This window comes from Mustela putorius, unplaced genomic scaffold (genome assembly GCF_011764305.1).
Source record: "Mustela putorius furo isolate JIRA1106 unplaced genomic scaffold, ASM1176430v1.1 tig00000592_pilon_pilon_pilon, whole genome shotgun sequence".
In the NCBI taxonomy this organism is placed as follows: Eukaryota; Metazoa; Chordata; class Mammalia; order Carnivora; family Mustelidae; genus Mustela; species Mustela putorius.
The window spans coordinates 10,325,081-10,346,961 of NW_025421426.1; the positions used below are offsets into that span (position 1 = coordinate 10,325,081).

At 49.6% G+C, this 21,881-nt stretch overlaps 1 protein-coding gene across 1 annotated transcript in view; it reads left to right on the top strand.

The window, feature by feature from the left end:
* JPH2 (junctophilin 2) overlaps window positions 1-21,881 on the top strand; it is a 65,474-nt gene that overhangs the window by 9,456 nt on the left and 34,137 nt on the right. Inside the window, exon 2 of the mRNA XM_045082181.1 lies at window positions 13,279-14,074. Within this exon, the coding sequence (XP_044938116.1) occupies window positions 13,279-14,074 (796 nt within the window). The remainder of the gene's footprint in view (window positions 1-13,278; window positions 14,075-21,881) is intronic.

A 21,881-nucleotide genomic window follows, 5' to 3' on the forward strand; every position in this document is an offset into this window, starting at 1 on the left:
ATACCATCTTCACAAAGTGATCAAATTTCACATCGCTGATGACAGGACAACCTTACAATATAGACCCTTGATGGGACGCAGGGAGAAGGGCGCAGCCCCACCACACTCTATCCCAGCTGGGAAGGCGTGGGCAGCAGGCGGTGTATGCAGAGTCTCGTGGGCCATTGTCAGACTCTGGCTTTTCCTCTGAGAAGAATAAGGCCTATGAAAGAATAAGGCCTTCTTTATCTAATGGATAAAGAAGATGTGGTATATACATACATATATATATATAGTATATGTATATATATATATACACGTATACATACATACACACACATACAGCGGAATACTATGCAGCCATCAAAAGAAATGAAATCTTGCCATTTGCGACGACATGGATGGAACTAGAGGGTATCATGCTGAGCGAAATAAGTCAATCGGAGAAAGACAATTATCACATGATCCCCCTGATATGAGGAAGTGGAGATGCAATGTGGGAGGTTTGGGGGTAGGAGAAGAATAAATGAAACAAGATGGGATCAGGAGGGAGAAAAACCATAAGAGACTCTTAATCTCGTGAAACAAACTGAGGGTTGCCGGGGGGGTAGGGGGTGGGGAGAGGGTGGTGGGGTTATGGTCACTGGGGAGGGTATGTGCTACGGTGAGTGCTGTGAAGTGTGTAAACCTGTTGATTCACAGACCTGTACCCCTGGAGCTAATAATACATTATATGTTAACAACAACAACAAAAAAGTGACATACTCTGACCTTGTTTAAAGGGATTCCCTTGGCTACTGTGTTGAGAGACTTTTTAGGGGAGAGTTGGTGGTGCAGAAAGGGGAGGAGCAGAGAAGTGAATTAGTGAGTTTATTGCAATGTTATGGGTGAGCATACAAGTCTGGAGTGCCACCCTGCAGCAGTGGCCATGGAGAGAAGGAGGTAAATCCCGGGTCTGTTTTGAAGGTAGAGTTGTTAGATTTGCTGATAGACCAGACAGGGGGAGTGAAAGATAGAGGAATCAAGGCTTTGGCCTAAGCCATGGGAGGATAGCATTGCCCTGAGCTGAGATGGGCCAAGTGTTCGAAGAGAGAAGGTCAGGAGCTCAGTGTTCGACATTATGGGTGAGAGAAGGCCTGTTGCACATGCCGTGTGGGCATGAGGGCTGTGGGTAGGCCTGAGCATGGAAGGGGGGCCTACATGACCAGTGGAGGGTCCTTTGAACCTAGACTCTCCTTGATTTCTTTTGCCTCCTCTACAACCAGTTATTTCTGGTTTCCAAGGCCCTCAAGATTATTGAGCTGACTCAGAGTCTGGCAAAGGGACTTCCACCCAGGCTACAGGTCCCCAGGGCTGGCGGCACCCAGGTGATTTGCTTGATGAATCCCCTGCTTATCATGTGAGCTGTGGGGTGTCATCTGAGGTGACAGCCTCTGGATGCGGGGGTGGTGAAGCCCTGCAGGCTATGGGGACTTGTCCTATACCCGCTGTAACCTGACCCTGCTCCCAGGGTCAGGTTAAGCACTGCTAGCTCCTCTGCTCTGGGTTACCTCTCAGCGATCCTGGAAAATCAGGGACAGTGGAGCTTTGATAGGTGGCCACATTTGGGAGCCCTGGGAATAAACTTTGGTGTCACCTCACAGGCAAGCCAGAGAGCAAGGCATTGGGATTCAGTATCATGATTGATTAGCAATGTCTGTTGTGGTCACAGTGTGGGTAAGAGATGGCCCATATGACAGTTAACTTGCTGCCTTGAACTAGATGGTCTTGGAGGGCCAATCCATGTGTGACCTTCTTGGGACTGAAATGGTCTCACTTACCCACCAAGTTGCAGTTGCCTATGAATGTGTTACACATTTGCAGGTATCAGGAGAGAACATGACAGTGTGTATTACACATGTGGTGCTGGTACCAGCTGCTACCAGCTCATAAGAGCCCATCCCTAAAATTTTCAGAAATGTTGTAAGCTGGCTGTTCAACTGTGGCCTGACTAGCCACTGTGGGTATATTTACATGATGGAACTTGGCTAGCACTACAAATTAGGGTTGTTTGTTTATTTTTCCAAAGGGCTTTTCTACTAGCATAACACTGAACATTGTGCTAATATGAAATCCCATTTTTTCCTTGTCCAGATTGAGGGTAACCAACCATCCTGCTTTGCCTGGGAACTGTCCTGGCTTTAGTACTGAAAGTCCTATGTCTTGAGAAACCTTTCGGTCTAAGGCAAACTGGGATGACAGGTCACCTTGCAGTTCTTTTCCATGAAGTGAAGGGAGCCAGCATTTGTTGAGAATCTGAGATCTCTGCTAGAGAACCATGTAAACCCTCTAGCAACCCTGCGAGGTAAACTTTCTATGTTTACTTTACTGACTAGAGATAGACTCAAAGAGAATGTGCCCAAGGCCATGAACTTGTACACTCAGCTGACAGTCTCTGCTGAATGCCTTCTATGTGTCAGTCATTGCACTGAGTGCTGGCAATGCTATGGTGAGTATGGCAGCCTTGGCCCCTGCCCTTAGAAGCTTGTGCTCTAACAACAGAAACCAGCATTGGACAGCTAGTTAATTACAAGTGGGATAAGCAATTTGAAGGGAAAGTAGAAGCGTGTATGGGGGTAACAGGAACTTGATCTGGTCTAGTAATCACAGAAGGCTTCCTTGAGGAAGTGGTGTTGAGGCTAAGATCTGAAGGATGGACAGGGCATAGCTAGGTAACAGGAACCACACTGTGCCTGGCAAAAGGAACCAGTACAAAGGCTCAGAGGTGGGCACAACAAAAGGCTGTTGGGTTCAAGAAAAGGCAGGAGCACAGAGACTGAGAAAGAGTGGAGTCAGTGAGGCTGGAAGGTTGGCAGGGCCCGGATCTTGAGGGCTTTGTGGTTCATGATGCAGAGTTTGAGTTCATCCTTATGGTAGGTACTGCTGGATACCTCAGATACCACTCCAGAGCAGTGTCCTCCTTCTCCCCACCTGCTGCCAGGAGTGCTGGTTGCTGATGGCTCGTAGTGGGGGCACTGTCATCTGTCAAAGAGTTGTCCACCTCAGTCGGCAATGCATAGCTAATGAGTGCTTCATACAGGAGTTCAAAGACCCAGCCTCCTTGCACAACCCTGAAGGACCATAGCAGCTCCAGAGCTCCCCAACGGGATCAGCAGAAGCCTTGGTTCCAATAGTTCAACTTCTGCTCTGGAATCCTGCTTCCCGATAGTTCATTCCAAGAGCATTGTCCCCAAATCATTCACATACAGTCTTCACTTGAGGACCCAAGACAATCCTTGAGGCACTCAGAAGCCACTGCAGGGTTTTAGATGGTGTCATCTGGTCAGATCTACATCTTATTAAGGAGATGACTCTGCCAGCGGCAAAGGGTAGACTGAAGCATCAGGGGAGGTGAGAGACCAGGGAAGATGCAGCTGTGGTAAATCAGGGAGAACTGATGCAGCCTGGACCAGACGGATGAGGAGGAGATAAAGAGAAGCAGGGGAAATGAAAGCAAAATTCAGAGTTGGGCCCGTGTGTTTCCAAAGCCCAAACCATTTCCATTATTCTGTTGCCCACAAAGACATGTCAGGCCTGGCTTGCTTTCTCAGCGACCCTGGGTCTATGGTCTTTATCAAGGTGGGGTAGAGCCAAGCTGGGGGAGGGGGGAGGTTCCCTATTCTCAGGAGCATTTCCATAGTTATCTGTGATATATGGGCCTGGAGGTCACCACCATGTACATTGGTTTACCTGGTCCAATTCTGGTGAGCCCGGACAAGAGCCACTGACCCATGGACTCTCTGGTGCTCAATCTCCATCAAACCCCGTCTGAAATCTGCTGATGACACTTCCATGGTCCTGTCCCAAGATCTTGTCCTAACATCTGACCCTGTGTGAGAGAACTTAGAAAAGGGCTGGATATGACTACTAGCAAGAATAGATGAGATAGAGATAAGATAGCTATCATAGGAGGTAAGAAGTGACAAATGTCTCAAGCAATGAGAGTATGGAGGAAGGAAGATAGCCCAGGAGGGTTTCCTAAAGGAGGTGGCTTTGAAGCTGCGCTTTGGTGGATTTGGGAAGATAAAACTGGGAGGGTGAATTGGGACTAGGTCATGGAGACACTGGGCTGTCAGGTCAGGACGTCCATATGCAGCAGGGACCTCCTGGAGAGGAGCTAGTCATGATTCTGCTCTCTCCATCTCTGTCCAGTCCTCCAGTGACACTGATGTTAAGTCTTCAGATAATCTTCTAGAAATAGGTAGACATCCCTGGCCAGAGAGGGTGGTGTTCTTAGTGTCCATTCTGTATTCAGAGGCAGAATCCCTGATCTGGTCCGCTTGTCTCTTCTCTGTTTCAAACTGGACTCTGGATCTCCTAGACTTCCCTTGGGTTTCTGAAATGGTTGGCTTCCTTAGAAGATTTGGGTGAGAACTTTCGAACCTTTCAAACCAAGTCATTTAAATTCTTGGTTTCAAGTGTTCCAACTATGAATCAGGATGATGATATCTATACTTGTTACGATTTTTTTTTTCTGCAAGTAATAGAAAACCCCCAAGTGAACTAAACAAACACTTTCTATAGAAATATAATGTGGGCTACATAGGCCATTTAAACTTTGCTAGTGAAATTAGTTTTAATAATATTTTTTATTTAACCCACTACCCAAAATATTGTCATCTCTATGTGTAATCAATATATAGTTATTAGTGAGATATTTTACATTTTTTTTTCGGGTACTAATTCTTCACAGTCTGGTGCTCAACAACCACATTTGTCTAGTGGCTACCATATTGGACAGCACAGACTAAAGCAATAAGGATATTTATGATCTCATATAAAGAAGAATCCAGAGGCAGGGCAGTCTCAGGACTGGTTGACTTGGAGGCTCAACAATGTCAAGAGCCCAGGTTCCTGCTACATTTTGCTCTGCAATCCACAGTGTCAGCTCTGTTCTCAGTAGCTCCCCTCATGGTACCGAGCCAGCTACCACAGCCCCAGGGGTCACCTCCAGGTGGCAATGGCCAGCAGCAGAAAACTATGTTTCTCTCTATAAGAACTAGGAGCTCTTTTCTGCTTCCCCTCTGGTCTCAATGCTGGATTCCATCAAATGCTCACGTTGAATGCAATCACTGGCGAGATGGGTAGACAGGAAGTCTGGCTGAGAGCAGTCAGGATCTACTCCTGCATAGGGAGTCTTTCTCTGAGGCCCAGGGAGGAGAGCTGGGCCCCAGGACAGAATGAGGTTCCATCAGCAAAGGAACGGTCTCCAATTGGGGAAACCACCAGGATCTGCACAACACCTGCCAGGCATAGCAGGTTGTGGGTTTGACCAAAGGAATGGAGCCCACTGGCTAACTGGAAGTCAGTGGAGAGGTTTTTTTTTTTTTTTTTAAAGATTTTATTTATTTATTTGACAGACAGAGATCACAAGTAGGCAGAGAGGCAGGCAGAGAGAGAGAGAGAGAGAGAGAGAGAGAGAGAGAAGCAGGCTTCCCGCGGAGCAGAGGGCCCGATGCGGGGCTCGATCCCAGGACCCTGAGATCATGACCCGAGCCTACCCAAGCTGCATATCAGAACCATCAGAGACACTTTATAAAAACTCGGTGTTCACATCAATTAAGTCATACTCTCTGGCCAGGAAGGTGGATCTTGTGCTGTAGATGTGGCTTCCAGAAGCTACTCTGGCATGTGGTTTAGAGGGTGTGGAGGCGGATCTCAGTGATGAACAGACTTCCCAAATTTTCTTCCTCCCAAGGACAGATGCTGTAAGGCTCCCGAGTCAGAGAAGGGGCCAAGTCCGCCGAGCCTGGGCATCCCAGGGCAGAGACCTGCTCTCCGACAAACAAGCAGACCGAGGCGGAAAATCAAAGCTTGTCTCCTTCTCTCCCTCTGAGCTCTTCTGTCTTCCCTGGCTCCTTTTCATCTCTCCAGTTAATTCTTTCTGGCCCAGCTTTTCTGAGCAAAGATTCTGGCCTGGCAAAAAGCTACCCTTTATTGAATGCTTACTATGTGCAGTGTCCTCACATATGGTTCACTTAGTCCGTGGTCGACCAGAACTCCCCCACCGGCCAAGGCACTCTGTGCCACTGCTGCGGCTGCCTCACATTTATTTCTGGTGATTAAATCTTGTCCCTCCAGCACTTGACTCCCCTGAGGGCACAGGTCATGACTATATTTTTACCACCGTGTCCCCAGCTTCTAACATCAAGAATGCAGGATCCACAGCAAATACTGAATTCAAATAAATGAATGAACAATATTTGGAAGTAGGTATCATTACCTCCATTTTAAGAAGGACCAATGGAGGCTCAGTAGGCTTAAATGGTTCAGGCATGTTCCAGAACTATTTGGTGTCAGAGTGAAGGTTAAAACCCAGGTTATTCTATACTAAACTGCAGGGAGAAGGTGATATTCAGGTTTTATTAAATTTAGGGGCCTGGTATGAGGGACAGAATTATATTTACCAAGGTCATGGCCTTCTCCCGAATTTTGCATGCACCCCAATAATTCCCGGGGTTTGGGCTGCTAATACTAGACCTGAAAACATTGGCAGTTGCTGTCAGTCACTACTGAGCAATGTACCACATGCCGAGTCATGAGGGAAAGAAGAAAGTGTGGTTCCTGCCCCTGGAAGAACAGGAGGGTGTCACTGAGAAGAAGATACAGATTCATCAGATGTTTGCTGTGGGATTCTTTGAGCCTGGGATCTGGGCTAGATGCTGGAATCATAGCAGGAGTAAGCTGGACATGGCTCTCTCCCTCTTGGAAGTCAAAGTCCGGTGGGAAAGGCTTATGGTGAAGAGATGACCTTAGTAATTATTTAACTGCAATTGGGAGAAGTGAGAAGAAGTGGTTTAGGGCGACATGACATCAGGTAGCAGTACTCAGGGGGTAGGGCTCAAGAAATCCTCCCAGATGAAGTCACATTTAAGCTGAAACTTGAAATACCAATAAAAGTTGGCTAAGATGGGCGCTTGGGTGGCTCAGTTGGTTAAAGCCTCTGCCTTTGGCTCAGGTCATGATCCCAGAGTCCTGGGATCAAGTGCTGCATTGGGCTCTCTGCTCAGCAGGGAGCCTGCTTCCTCCTCTCTCTGCCTCCCTACTGTGATCTCTGTCTGTCAAATAAATAAATAAAATATTTAAAAAAAAGAAGAAGAAGAAGAAGTTGGCTAAGAGAAGAGAGGAGAAGATTCTGAGAAGGGGTGGGGGAGTATGTGCAAAAGTCCTGAGGTAGAAAGGCAAGTGTGACTGGAGAGCTGTTCAAAACGAGTCAGGAGAGGTGGTCAGGGGCAGCCACACCAGGCCTTGTGGCCTGCTGAGAATCTTGGCTCTCACCAAAAGGTAGTGGGAAGTCCCACTGTGCCTATAAGGCCAAGTGAGGGGGCCAGCCCAGAGGTTATCAGGAGGCACTTCCCTCCACACAAAGCTCCTCTCAGCCAGATGGCTGTGGGCGAGGTCCTCCTGCTCCCGCTCTTCGGATGTGGATGCATTCTTCCTGTCCCCAGGGAGAGCTGCCCTGTCTTAGAGAGAGTCAGGCTGGGGATGGCCCCAGCACTTGGCTTTTCCCCCTTCCCAGGGCCCCATCACTCCCAGCCTCCCCTGGGTGTCTGTGCCTCTTGCCACTTGCTTGTAAGTTTCCTAATATAGCCTGGCTGTTTCCTCCCCAACTGGTAGCCAAGAGCCGCTCTCCTGTTGCAATCTCAATTTTTCTTGGGCTTAAAGGGACCATGTCAGCCCATCTCATGCCAACTTTAAGCTAAAGGTAGATTGGCTGATTTAATTTCATAAACTTGTCCAGCCCAGAGATTAGATGTTTTACCATCTTCTCTGCTCTATTCTTGTTCACTTTTCCCTTTCATAGATCTTTTTTTCCTTCTTTCTTCTGAGCACAGTGGAAGGAGCACAGCTAAACACGGATGTGAGTTTTGGTATATTTACTAGCTGTGCTGCCTTGGGTGGGTCTTAGAGGAACCACTAAATACCGCTCTAGGAGCGAGCCATGCAGATTTCTGGAGGAAGAACATTCCAGGCGGAGGGTGCAGAAAAGAGACCATGGCTAGTGTGTGGGGGGAACAGCAAGGAGGCCTTTGTGGCTACGGTGGAGTAAGGGAAAGGGATGGGGGATGAGATCAGTAGGGTCTGTGCGTCACTAAGGACTTCAGCTTTTCCTCTGAATGGGAAGAGGCAGAGCGGTGTCACGATGGTGACTTTATTACATTTGAACAGAATCCCCATGATAGGCGTGTCAGGAATGGATAGAGAAGCACAGGGTGGAAACAGACCAGCGTGGCCACCATCATGAAAATCCCAGTGAGAGGCTGTTATGCCCCGATAATGGGTCCGTGATTAAAGGAGCGAGACTGATAGAAAGCGAAGGTCAAGGAAAGCTTTATTTTGCACCAAGCATCAAGAATCTAACCGAACATTCGGGGCCGCACCTCTTACAAGAGAGGGCGACCCTTCTGTTTCACAGACTAGCTTTTAAGGGCAAAGGCCACGCACAGGTGGCCAATGGGTTTGTAACACACACAGGAAACTCCACAGTGATGCTAGGTGACCAACTGAGTTACAATTTACCCTAGTAGACATTTGAACCAGCCTATTACACCTTGATTGGGATTGGCGCCCAAAAGGCTCCTAAAGGGCGGGGCCCATACTCCTTGGTAACCAGGGAGACAGTATGCACCCCCCCCAACTGATCGGACGTCTCCACCTGGCCTGACCCACCTTTGTATCTGGGCTTTGTTACCTGTAAATCCTCTGGGGGAAGGGGAGCAGGGACAGTTTCTAAATAGGTCCTTACAGAGACAGGAGTGGCTTGGGCTACCATCTGGGGGAGTGAGAACTGGCTGGATTTCAAACGCACTGGGAAAGGAGAGTTGACAGGATTTTCCGACAGGTATTTGCAGAATACTGTGCTGGGGTGTTGGTGATATTTTTTTTTTTTCTCCTTAAAAGTTAATTAACTGATTAATGAATCATTTCATCAAGGTATAGTTTCCACGCAACAAAATGCATGTCAAGTGTACAGTCTTGACAAATGTATTTACCTGTGTAACCACCAGCACCATCAAGGTAGAGAACATTTCTACCAATTCAGAAAGTTCCCGTAAGTCCCTTTGCAAGTGGATCCCTGTTGCCTGCAGCCCCGGTCGGTGACCACAGATCTGCTTTCTGTCATTCTGCATCATCAGCTTTTTTCCAGGCTTCGATGTAATCGGAATCACACAGCCTGTATTCTTTCGTCTCTGGTTTATTCACTTAGCGTGTTTTCGAGAACCACGCCCTATAATCAGTAGTCTGTTCCTTTTTACTGCTGACCGGTACTCTACTGTGAGCCCGACAACCTGTCCATCCATTTAGCAGTTTGCCAGCTGATGGACACTTGGGTCGTTTTCACTTGTTGTTGTCGTCTCCTTTTTATTTTTTTTATTTTTTAAAGATTTTATTTATTTATTTGACAGAGAGAGATCACAAGTAGACAGAGAGGCAGGCAGAGAAAGAGAGAGGAGGAAGCAGGCTCCCTGCTGAGCAAAGAGCCCGATGCGGGACTCGATCCCAGGACCCTGACATCATGACCTGAGCCGAAGGCAGCGGCTTAACCCACTGAGCCACCCAGGCGCCCTGTCGTCTCCTTTTTAATCTTCTCCCTGAACCCTAAAAAGTGGGTATTATTTTTCCATTTTCCAGATAAGCAAATTGAGAATCAGGAGAAGTAACGAGGTTCTCCAGATGAGATGATGTGTGAGATCAGTTTATCTCGGGCTTCTCATCTCTATCTGTCCTTCAGCCTCTCATACAACGTGACCACACGGGAATGAGCTTGGAAATGGGAACACAGTAGTCTTCCATCGATCCATCTCCCAACTGGATCATGCCCTACACCATGCTCTCATTTCTCTGTTCTCGGCACCTGCCCCACACACCCATTTGAATTGGTTTCAAACCCAGTTCTGCACCTTCCTTACTGGGTGACTTTGGGCAAGTCACATAACCTCTCTGAACCACTCCACCTGTGATGGAGATCATATTTATATCTGCCTCTGAGATCATGCCCAGTGATAGCTCCTTTCTCTGTCTCTCTCCACTTCTCTTTGGCCCTTTTACGGTTCGTATTCTATGCTCTTGGTTTCTCACGGCAGTCATTGAAGGGAATTCTGCCGTCCCTCTCACTGATGGCTGCTCCTGCCTGCTGTACAGAGAGGCTGCAAGACCTGGGGACCTTACGCAACAGATTAAACTAGATTTTCTGGTGGTAAGGCCTGGAAATTGATTTTTTTAAAGATTTTATTTATTTGATAGAGAGAGAGAGAGATCACAGTAGACAGAGAAGCAGGCAGAGAGAGAGGGGGAAGCAGGCTCCCTGCTGAGTGGAGAGCCCGATGTGGGGCTCGATCCCAGGACCCTGAGATCATGAACTGAGCCGAAGGCAGAGGCTTTAACCCACTGAACCACCCAGGCGCCCCTGAAAATTGATTTTTTTTTAAATGTTTTAATACTATGTGGTCTTTTTTTTTTTTAGGATTTTATTTATTTGACAGAGATCACAAGTAGGCAGAGAGGTAGGCAGATAGAGAGGGGGAAGCAGGCTCCCTGCTGAGCAGAGAGCCTGAGGTGGGGCTCAATCCCAGGACCTGGGATCATGACCTGAGCTGAAGGCAGAGGCTTTAACCCACTGAGCCACCCAGGTGCCCCGGAAATTGATTTTTTTTTAAAGAGCTTCTAAAGAGCCAGAATAGAGAACTGTGGACTCAAGAACGTGAGCTTTGGGCATCAGACAGACTTGGGTTTGGATTCTGCTTCCTTGGTCAAGTCACTTAACCTTTCAGATCACCATCTTCCTCTTCTGTAAATAAGCATCATCACGGAACCCACCTTTCAATGAGCCCTGGGCACTATACGTGACTCTTAATGGGATCTCTTCATGCAGAAGGGTCTGGGGGAGGGACAGGACTGGAGGCCTGAGCTGGAACAGCCTGTGCTGGGGGGGACCAGGCAGAGTTGATTCACATGGACACACTGTCTCCACCTGCAAAGTCACGGTGCCCAATTTCTAGAAGGCCAGCATCTCAAAGTTAGGTCAAACTTTAGAGAGCTTCATATCCAATACAGTCATTGCCAGACAGGGCAATTAAGGCCTTAAGAAGGAAAGAGAGTTGCCCAAGGTCACACAATGAGATGCAGTTTCCAGACAAGTTCAGCCAATCAATCAGCAAATACTTATGGAGCACCTCTATGTGCCAGGCCCTATTCAAACTATTGGGGCTGCATGAGAGACCAAAACAGGAAAGATCCCTGCCCTCATGGAACTTCTATTCTAGTGGGTAGAGAAAAGCAATAAATATAATAATTAATTCATAGGATATATTAGAAAAGGATACATACTATAGAAAACAGAAGTAGATTGGGGATACCTGGGTGCTTGTGGAAGTGCAAGCAGATCTGGAGGAAAAGAGCTCCAAGCAGGGGGAACAGCCAGTGCAAAGGCCGGAAAGCACACCTGTTGGGCTGAGCTTAGGAATCCCTTTCCTGGCTCATCGTTTCAATATCCTACCCACCCTGGGCATTTGCTGGAAAGAAAGCCACTTTTTTTTTTTTTTTTTTTTTTTTTTTTTTTTTTTTAGTTAACTAGGGTAAAGTAGGAGATTGTGTTTAAAACAAAGGCTCTGAATTTCCTCCCTTAACTCAGTGAACATTATGGCAGGCACTGTTCTACATGCTGAAGGCATGAAGACGAAGGCAGGGACTGGCTTTCAGCGGACTACTTACGTAGACTCTTTTCCAGGAGCTCATGTGCTTACACTAATGGACACACAGGGCCTCCACTGCGATATCTCCTTGTACACACTACTATCCTACACACACCCATGGTCTCACACAGTCTTAGCTTCCCTAATGCCCACAGCCCCATACACTCAGCCCCAAGTGCTACATATTACTCTGTGCCTTAAAACTGAGACAGCCTTGCACACCCAGAACCTTCCACACACCCACAATGTTGCCTCGAGGAACTTGGGCACTTACCCCACTGTGTACACACTGCATTGCACACTCTGATCTCATATAGTCAAAAGATACTGACATGCATGTCCTTAAAGTCTTCTATACATAAGGCCTTGCACAGATACACGCTTCCGCATGCTTTCCAACAAAGTCCCATGCTCTCCAGCATTCACACTACTCTGCAAATTCACTGTCTTATACTTTCATGAACTTGAACATGCACGTCACCTTGTGCAATAGGATGACTATGCACATGCATTTAACCTCACATACCAACAGATGTGTCTGCTCATACAACTCCATCCTCTTTGAATTTCTAATGGTTTTGCACCCTTCCTTATGTACTCAAGACCTCAAATACTCTCGTGACCTTGTTGCATCCCATTATGTCACACTTATGTGTTCTCAGTCACCCTCTGTGCACACCCAGCCTTGCACACTCATGATTCAGCACATTCCACTGCTTTGCACACTCCCACACAGGCAAATATTGCCATCACCCCACAAACTGCCTTGCCCACTCACTCTTTTGCATGTTCAGTCTTTCGTGTGTTTCAAAATCTGTGCACTCATTCCAATTCACACCTGCTGAGCCTCAGCTGCTTGGACATCTTCACACTTTGAAACTGAATCACCCGTGCTGTGAATTGTGTTATGACTGATGATTCACAGACCTGTACCCCTGAAGCAAATAATACATGATGCGTTAATAAAAAAATTAATAAAACTGACTCACCCTATTTTGCACACCTGTGACCTTGCTGTGTTTCTACCAATAGAAATATCTCCTCTATTGTGCAAACTGCTTCTGGCCACCCACTCGTGTCCTCAAACACCTGTTTAACGGCATGCACTGTGGGATCTCAGCTGCTCACACAGCTTCACACACTGATATGACCTCCCTCTGTCGCGCCCAGCGTGACCCTGTCGTGGGACCACCACGGTTAATAGTCACACCAATGGCGCAAACTCCTGGCCATCCACTTGTGTCCTCACACAGTCGTTTAACCGCATGCACGCCACGGTCTGGCCCGCTTACGCCGCTTCACACACCGCCGTGACTCCCACAGCCTCACTCTGCCTCGACCACTGTGCCCCCTGCGCGTTGCCACCACCCGCGGTATCCACAGGCCCGCGTGATCGCCTTCCGGCTTGCGCACCTACGTCCTCCCATGCTCCGCGACGCCCCCGCCGTCCCCACCCGCGCCTCGCCCGCCCTCCCCACTGCGAGCTCCTAGCTCCGGCCCCGCTGCCGCCCCGCGCCCGGCCCCGGCCCGCGAGCCGCCCACTGACGCGCCCTCTCCTCGCCCGCAGGGACCTACCAGGGCCAGTTCACCAACGGCATGCGCCACGGCTACGGCGTGCGCCAGAGCGTGCCCTACGGGATGGCCGTGGTGGTGCGCTCGCCGCTGCGCACGTCGCTCTCGTCCCTGCGCAGCGAGCACAGCAACGGCACGGTGGCCCCGGACTCGCCCTCCTCGCCGGCCCCCGACGGCCCCACGCCGCCCCCGGCCGCCATCCCGCGCGGCGGCTTCGCGCTCAGCCTGCTGGCCAACGCCGACGCGGCGCGGGCGCCCAAGGGCGGCGGCCTCTTCCAGCGGGGCGCGCTGCTGGGCCGCCTGAGGCGAGCCGAGTCGCGCACGTCGCTGGGCAGCCAGCGCAGCCGCGTCAGCTTCCTCAAGAGCGACCTCAGCTCGGGCGCCAGCGACGCCGCGTCCACCGCCAGCCTGGGCGAGGGCGCCGAGGGCGCGGAGGGCGCCGACGAGGCCGCGCCCTTCGAGGCCGACATCGACGCCACCACCACCGAGACCTACATGGGCGAGTGGAAGAACGACAAGCGCTCGGGCTTCGGCGTGAGCGAGCGCTCCAGCGGCCTCCGCTACGAGGGCGAGTGGCTGGACAACCTGCGCCACGGCTACGGCTGCACCACGCTGCCCGACGGCCACCGCGAGGAAGGCAAGTACCGCCACAACGTGCTGGTCAAGGGCACCAAGCGCCGCGTGCTGCCACTCAAGAGCAACAAGGTCCGCCAGAAGGTGGAGCACAGCGTGGAGGGCGCCCAGCGCGCCGCCGCCATCGCGCGCCAGAAGGCTGAGATCGCCGCCTCCAGGTAGGCCCCGGGCTGGGCGCAGGCGGAGTGGGCCTTGCTGGGGAAGGGGTTCTGGGCCGGGTGACCCGGGAGGCCCAGGCTCCAAGCCTGTTCTGCTTCTTTCACCATCAGGGGGTACCCCGTGACTTTTAGAGAGTCAACTGGAGGTGCTTCTATTCCCGTATCTGTGGGTCTGTCCGTCGATCCATCCATCCACTCACCCAACTGTCCATCCATCCATCCACTTAACTACTCCTTCCCACCCATTCATCCAACTGCTCACTCACTTACCCCTTCCATTCATCCAGGCTAACAGGCCCCTGAACAACCATCTCTTCACCCCACCTACCCACTCCACTTTCTGTGTACCCATTCAGCCGCCAGGCACCCAGTCCTCTGTTCCCTCACCCAGCCCCTCCTTCACCTAACTTCTGCACTAACCTCCTGAATAACCCCTCCATAAGGACAACGACCCCTCACTCAGCCTCTCTGCCATCTCTCTGGACAGCCACCCATGCATCCAGCCACATCCTCGTCCACCCCCATCCACCCGTCCAATGCTCCCTCCCTTCCACCCACCCAACCTTCCAGTTACCCACCTATCCACTCAACCGCCTGGACGCCCGTCCAGACAACCATTCGGCCACCTCCCCATCCCCTTGGTCACTGACCACCCACATTCATTCATTCTACTTCTTCCACCCACCCCGTCATCCATCTTAACATCCATCCATGCATTCATTCGCTTAACCACCTCCATCCGCCCAGTCTCCTCCATTTACCCAGTCACTCCCATCACCCAACCGTGCTTCCTTCAACTGAAACAACATCCATTCCCACCCACCTACCCTCTCCTGCAGGCACCCATCTGTCAGCCAGCCAGCCAGCCAGCCACCTCTAGAGCCCAGCCCTAACTTCTGTTCCGCAACCCATCTCTCTTCCACTCACTCAGCTACAGTCACCCAACTGCCTACTAGCCCTGAGTCCACTTACCTTCCTAACCATGCAGCACCCACCCTTTCATCCATATTCAGACCCCTCCATGTCTTCTCAGTGTACTTCAGAAAAAGTCTTGGGCGCCTGGGTGGCTCAGTTGGTTAAGCAATTGCCTTCAGCTCAGGTCGTGATCCTGGAGTCCCGAGATCGAATCCCGCATCGGGCTCCCTGCTCAACAGGGAGTCTGTTTCTCCCTCTGACCCTCTCCCCTTTCATGTTCTCTCTCTCTCTCTCAAGTAAATAAATAAAATCTTAAAAAAAAAAAAAGAAAAAGTCTTAATATTACCTCCAAAATGTATAGTTCTTGCTGTATATGTGGTACTGTTTGAGTAACTTACAAATATGGAGTCATTTAATCTCCTTATGGTACCTTATAAGATAAGTTCTGGTTTTATTTCCGTTTTACGCATGGGTTAAGTGAGGCTTACAGAGATACAGTGACTTGTCCCAAATCACCCAGGTAATGAATGGCCCTTCCTAATCTGGTTCCTACACTTCTATTCAGCCTCATTTTCTACCATTCTTGCCCTGGACCTGAATTTTCGTCTCTGAGCTAGTCATGCTGGCCTTGCGTCATCTCTCTTTAGTTCCTTCTGCCTGAGAGTTTTGTTGCTGCTGGTTCCCCGCCTGGACTGCTCTTCCTCCCCCTTGTTGCTCATTTAATTCCTACTCCTCCCTCGGAGCTCAGGTCCAGCCTGACTTCCTCAGGGAGTTGATGGAGCCCAGCCCCCTGTTAGAGGCTGACCTCACTCAACTGCATGGACGTTTTCTTTTCTTTTTTAAAAAGTATCTTATTTATTTATTTGACACAGAGAGAGAGATCACAAGTAGGCAGAGAAGCAGGCAGAGAGAGCTGAGCAGGGTCCCTGCTGAGCAGAGAGCCCGATGCGGGTCTTGATCCCAGGATCGTGGGATCATGACCTGAGCTGAAGGCAGAGGCTTTAACCCACTGAGCCACCCAGGCACACCTACTGCATGGATGTTTTCTTACAACGTCTCACATTTGCAACTTTATGTTCCTTATGTGATTTGTTTTTAACCTGCCATTTATAAAGGGCTCTCTATGTGCCACTGTCCTAAGGCCTTTACATAAATGAACTCACTTAATCTTTACAACATCTCAAAAAAGGTAGGTACTGTTACTCTTCCCCTCCTGCAGATGTGGAGTGAGCTGCAGGGAGCGTGGCCGGTGTGGTGGGACAGTGGTGAACAGCACTCGTATGTCCTGGTGCCCATAGCAATCCTGCTGGGGGCTCTAAGTGGCCTGGGCTGGAGGCTGTGGCACTGTGGTCTTCCGAGGAAACAGACATAGGACCAAGTCTTGGTTCTGTCGTTGTTAGCTCAGAGATCTGGGCGCATGAGTTTGGGTCCGAGCTTCAGTTTGCCCAACCGTGGCGCCACCGTTTCTTAGTTACACGTTCTTGGCCAAATCAGTTTTCGTCTTCAACCTCAGTTATGTCATCTATAAAAATAGGGTTAGTCTGAGGGTTAAGAAAGGCAGCGCAGGTCCCGTGGTTTACAGTCCTGTCGTGAGGTGAGTTTGTCGTGGGGCAACATTTGTGGGGAAGGGAAGGAAGCTGGGCTGTACAGAGGGAGACACTGGGCTGCAGTGTGTTCTCCACAAAGGCCTCGGTGAACCGCAAGGGGTGCGCCGCCATGGAAATGACCTTCAGAGTTGTCCCTAGTTGAGGAGAGGGTGCTGGGTCTTTACACCCTCTGTGGTGGCTGCAGCTACCCTCCAGAAAGGGGCGTGACCTGGGGCTGGAGGGTTCTCTTCAGCCAAGCCCCACCCCTGGGCAGGGCTGACAGCTGGTGCCCCCCTGAGCAGGTAGGGGAGGAGGAGAGGAGAAATAAGTCCTCCCATCCGGAAGAGGAAACCAGGGGAGCACATCACGGTACCCATTCACAGTGCTGGACACCTCGCAAAGGCTCAGTAAGCATCACCTAGTCATCGTCATCGCTCAGTGAATTCATTATACAGATGTGGAAACTGAGGCCCGGAGAAGGAATGTAATATGCCCGGAGACCACCTGGCAAGCCAGTGGGAGAACCGACGCTCCAGGTCCTAAATTTCGGATTCTGAAGCTTGAACCAGCACATCTTGCTATCTCTGAACTTGCTACACTTTAAATCGCTGTGAATATGCGCACAGATAGTATCATTAAGACAGAAAGAAGGTATTTTAGATTCTTAAGAAAATCACCCCTACTCTCAGCCTAGTTTCCCCTAGTGTTAAGTTCTTCTGTTACCATAAGACATTGGTCACAGCCAACACTGGTACATTGCTGTTAATTTCACTCCAGACTTCGTCTGAGTTGCACTAGTTTTCCTTCTACTGCCCATTTCCTGTTCCATATTCCTCTGGTATCCACATTGCACGCGGTGGTCATGTCTCTGTAGTCTTCTCTGGTCTGGGTCAGTTTTTCAGCCTTCCCTTGTTTTTCGTGACCTTGATTTTTGAGAATTACTGGCTGGGCATTTTTGTAGAACATCCCTCAGTTTATCTGATGTTTGTCTCATTGTTACACTGAGGGTATAGGCCTGGGGGAAGAAGACCACAGGAGGCCAGATGCCCTTAACATATCGTATCAGGGACACGTGGCCTCAACATGACTCGTCACAGATGACGTTAACCTTGAACACCTGGTGTCTGCCTTGTTTCTATGCTGTAAAGTTACCATTTCCTCCTTTCCATACTCTGTTTTTTGGAATCCAGACACTAAAGCTCAGTCCACACTTGAGAGGGAGAAAGGTCTGGAATTAAGCTCCAGAGGGGCGAGTATCAACATTCATTAGCTGGAATTCTTCTGGAAGGAAGATTTGTCCCTTTTTCCAAAGGGAACATTTTTCATTATTAGGCCAAGTGCCTATCATTGTGACCGGCATAAGCCTGGACTGTCCTGGGCCAACCTGGGACAGGGCAGAGCTTACAAGAGGTAAGAGCTTAGGCTCTTGATTCAGAAGATGGGGAGTTCGAGTTCTTGCTCCCCTCCTGAAAAGCTGTGTGACTAAGGGCCTTCACCACTCTGAGCCCTGGATCTTCTTTCCTCCTAGGGTTGTTTTGAGGTGTAGGTGAGCCGTTGCCTCTAAAATGCCTGGCACAGAGCAGCCAGCAGCAAAAGCAGTCATTGTCATCATCTAACCTGTTCGATTTCAAAGGTGAGGACGTAGAGGCTTGGAAAGAAGGAGGGACTTCCCCAAGTTCTCACCTGCTGGAGGCAGAATCTTGCCCCCCTCCGCCCCTTTCTTTCCCTGACCTCCTCGTCCTTGCCACCAAGGCCTGTGCCTTTGAACATGACGATGTTAAGCTCAGTTGGAGAAGGCTGCCAGGCCCATAGCTGGGAACTGCATCTCTGGAGTGAGAAGGTATTGTCTGGCCTCCCCCACAAGCTCTGCCGGGAGGGGGGCACACGGGGGATTTGGATTCCTTGTGTGTCTAGGGAACACGTCCTGTATGCCCACGGGGCCCTTACCATGTGGGGGGCAGCTCCCTGGCTTGGTTTAACGCTCAGACTGAATTTCCAATTAAGGGAATCTTTGGGTTAGGAGGAAAAGCAGGATTGTCTCTCCTGCAGAAGTTTTGGTGAGTAATTGAGCTGCAGAGGAACGGGGAGCCTTCTAGCAGCCACCAGCCTCCCTGGCTCAGGCAGACCTGGGGTTCCTCTTGGTGTGGCCTCAAGCTCTTGGTCCTGGGCTTCCATGGAACTTGTCGGCTCAGAGTCTAGGGTCAGGAGAGCTTTCCCAGGGATAAGAGAGAAAACTGAGGCGTCATGTCCCTCTAAAATGAACTGTGGACCGGAAAAGATTCTAGACCTGCAATGTCCAATATGGCAGCCATTCAGTGGCTGCCGAGCTCTGGAAATGGGGCTGATCTGAACTGAGATGTGCTGTTAAGTAGGAAACACACACATGGGATTTTGGAGACTTACCAAGAAAAAAGAGTAAAGGAACCCACGAATTTTACAATGATTCTTTTAAAATATTGATTACATGTTGAAATGACTATGTTTCAGGGGTATTGAGCTGGATAAAATGTATCATTACATAATTGCTAAATTAATAATATCAATAACATAATTATTAAATTCATCCGTGCCTTTTTATTTTTCTGAATGTGGCCATTAGAAAATTTAAAAATGACACATGTGGCTCCCATTGTGTCGCTCTGGACCCACCCAGGGCTCTAGGATATAATCTGACTCCTTCCCCAAGCAGATGGGAAGATGGAAGTACAGAAAGAGTCAAAGATACACCCATAGCCACTTACGTGGTCAATGGAGAGCTGGCCTCGGGTCTTACGATTTTGTGGCTGAAAACTCTTTTTGTGATGCCTTTTAAGGTCATGGATCCTGGTGGAGGGAAAGCTGGGTGTTCGGGGAGTGCCTGAATGTTTCTGAATGTCATGCCAACACTGATGATAAATGGCTCCCTTCCGTAAGGAGCACAGGGAGTGGTTAAGAGCACTGCTTTGGCCTTGCCTTCTGCTTGCGGTTCTTACCTTATCTCCAGACTTCAGTTCTCTCATCTCTGAAAGGAAAATAACGATATGACAAGGGTTCAATCCGAAGCAGGTTACCACTGGGAGGTGATTTCTCAGAAGAGCAGGAACATGTGGTACATTAGCTAGGAGCATGGGCTGTGGTGCTGGGAGCAGCCAGGTTTGAATCTGGGTTCAGCTTCCTGTAAGCTGTGTGACCCTAGGCAACTTACTTTACCTCTCTGAGCCTCATATGCCTCTTGAGTCAAATGAGGATTAAATTAATTCCTTCTTCAAAATGGTGTTGAAGAGAGTTAAAAAAAAAAACAAAAAACACTAGCTCATATAAAGGGCCTCTGTGTTGCTGGTATGCAAGGCAGGATAAGCTATTACTTTGAATCCTTTATCTGTACAGATCGAAGAGTCCGCCCTGAGAATGAAATTGCCCCGAGGGAAGACCTGTCTTCTCTACAGTCCTTCCAACTGTGTTTCCCAGACTCGCCTCTTCTGTGTGCCGCCTCCCACTTCCTGCTGCATTCCCTACTCCCTCTACTGACTTTCTTTATCTCTATCTTTAAATCAACTTACTTAAAAGCATTTTAAGCATTTATCGAAAAGGGAGACTTTCTAATCTCTGTTGAAAGTGGGAAACCAGTATCAGGTTCTGAAACAGAAGTCACCCTGTTAATACCAAAGGTGCTAAACCCAGAGTCTGCTCTCTTTTTGTTAAAAAGACATTGGCAAGAGATTGCCAGGTTCGGAAGACCCGTATCCACCTGGCCGAGGTTTGTCCCAGCCAACAAGAAAGATGGGTCTGGCGCTGTTTGAGGCTGGGGTTTGCACCGCCAACACTCATTTCCAGCACCACCGGTGCATCCAGACCCCCCAGAGGCGGGAGGACCTGGCCTTGGACTAGGTGTCAGTGGGGGTCTTGGCAATTGCCTGTGTTTGAGCCTGTTCATTTGGTTCTCATTTGACAAATATCCATAATCATCCTTATTTCTGGGCCAGGCAGGATTCCAAGTTCCTTACAGGTAGTAACTTAGTTCATCCTCAAAATGACCCTATGAGGAAGGTACAATTATTACCACTTGACAGATGAGGAAACCAAGGTTAAGTATCTCAAATAATTCAGCTGAGTAACGGCACCGTTGGGAGACCTGGTTCTCAAATGCTCTTAACCATTATCTGACCTTTGGCAGGTTTTCTGTCACAAACTGATTAGCACATGCTCTGTGCCAGGCTCGGGCTGGGGCACGGGGCACCAGCGCATCGGTCAGTGTGGGGTCAGCAGCCTCCGGGGACTCCTAGCTTAGCGGCAAGAGGGACAGGGCTTCTTCACAGCCCACGGTGGGTTGGAGGGAGGCCCCAGGAAAGAACAAGGAACTGCCCCCCGGGTGGTCTGGGAGAGCTCCCTGCGGTGGTGGGTGATGCTGGTTGAGGGTTTGCCAGATGGGCAAGAGGGAGAGAAAGGTCGTTCCAGGTAGAGGCATGGCGGTAGGAACGTGTGTGGTGTATTTTGGGAGTCGTGAGTCATGGGGAGTTGGCGCGGGCGTCGAGGAGGCTGGAGATAAGGCTGCGAAGGCCGCCGAGAGCCAGAGTAGGGTGGGCTATGAACGCCAGCTTGAGCGTCAGCTGTACTGTGTGCGGACACTGTTCTAGGTGCCCGCCTGCGTTCACTCAGCTCGTTCTCCTGGTGGCACAGAGACTGCTTTAACATGCTCCACATCACACAGCTGGCCCATGCTGTGCTGAGAGTCCGGCCCCAGGATCCGCCGTCTTAGCCGTTATATCTGCCGCGTCACATACTCTGAGCTTCTGTCCTCCCCTCCCTCCCCCTCTCTTTCATTTCTTTTCTCTTTTCTTCCTTTTCTCTTTTTCCATTGTTCAGGGCAACATACTTGTTAAATTCAATGACATTCAGAACAATAAGAGATAAGCAATCAAACCCCTCTCCTACTCCATTTTCAGCCACCGCTCTGGTGTAACCACTGTTAAGAGTCACACTCACAGCCCTCTTCCGTTTATCCATTCTGCAGTGTTGTTTTTCTTTGCTTTTGCCACTAGGATTACCTACATAATGTGCTTAGCTTACTGTTACGACGTCATATGTTTTGAGATTTTTTTTTTTTATCTTATGCCCATCTATCTGCCCTGTTCTTCTTAACAGCTGCATACTATTCCACAGTTTGGAAGTATCATGATTTATTTAACCAGATCTATCTTGATGGAGATGAAAACCATCTCTTGCCTTCATGATTACAAAAGGGCTGCAGTGAACATCCTTGGACACGTACTCTTGCTCCCAGAGGAGTATGCTGGTGAAGGGAGTGGCTCAGCCAGCCGTCTTACTCC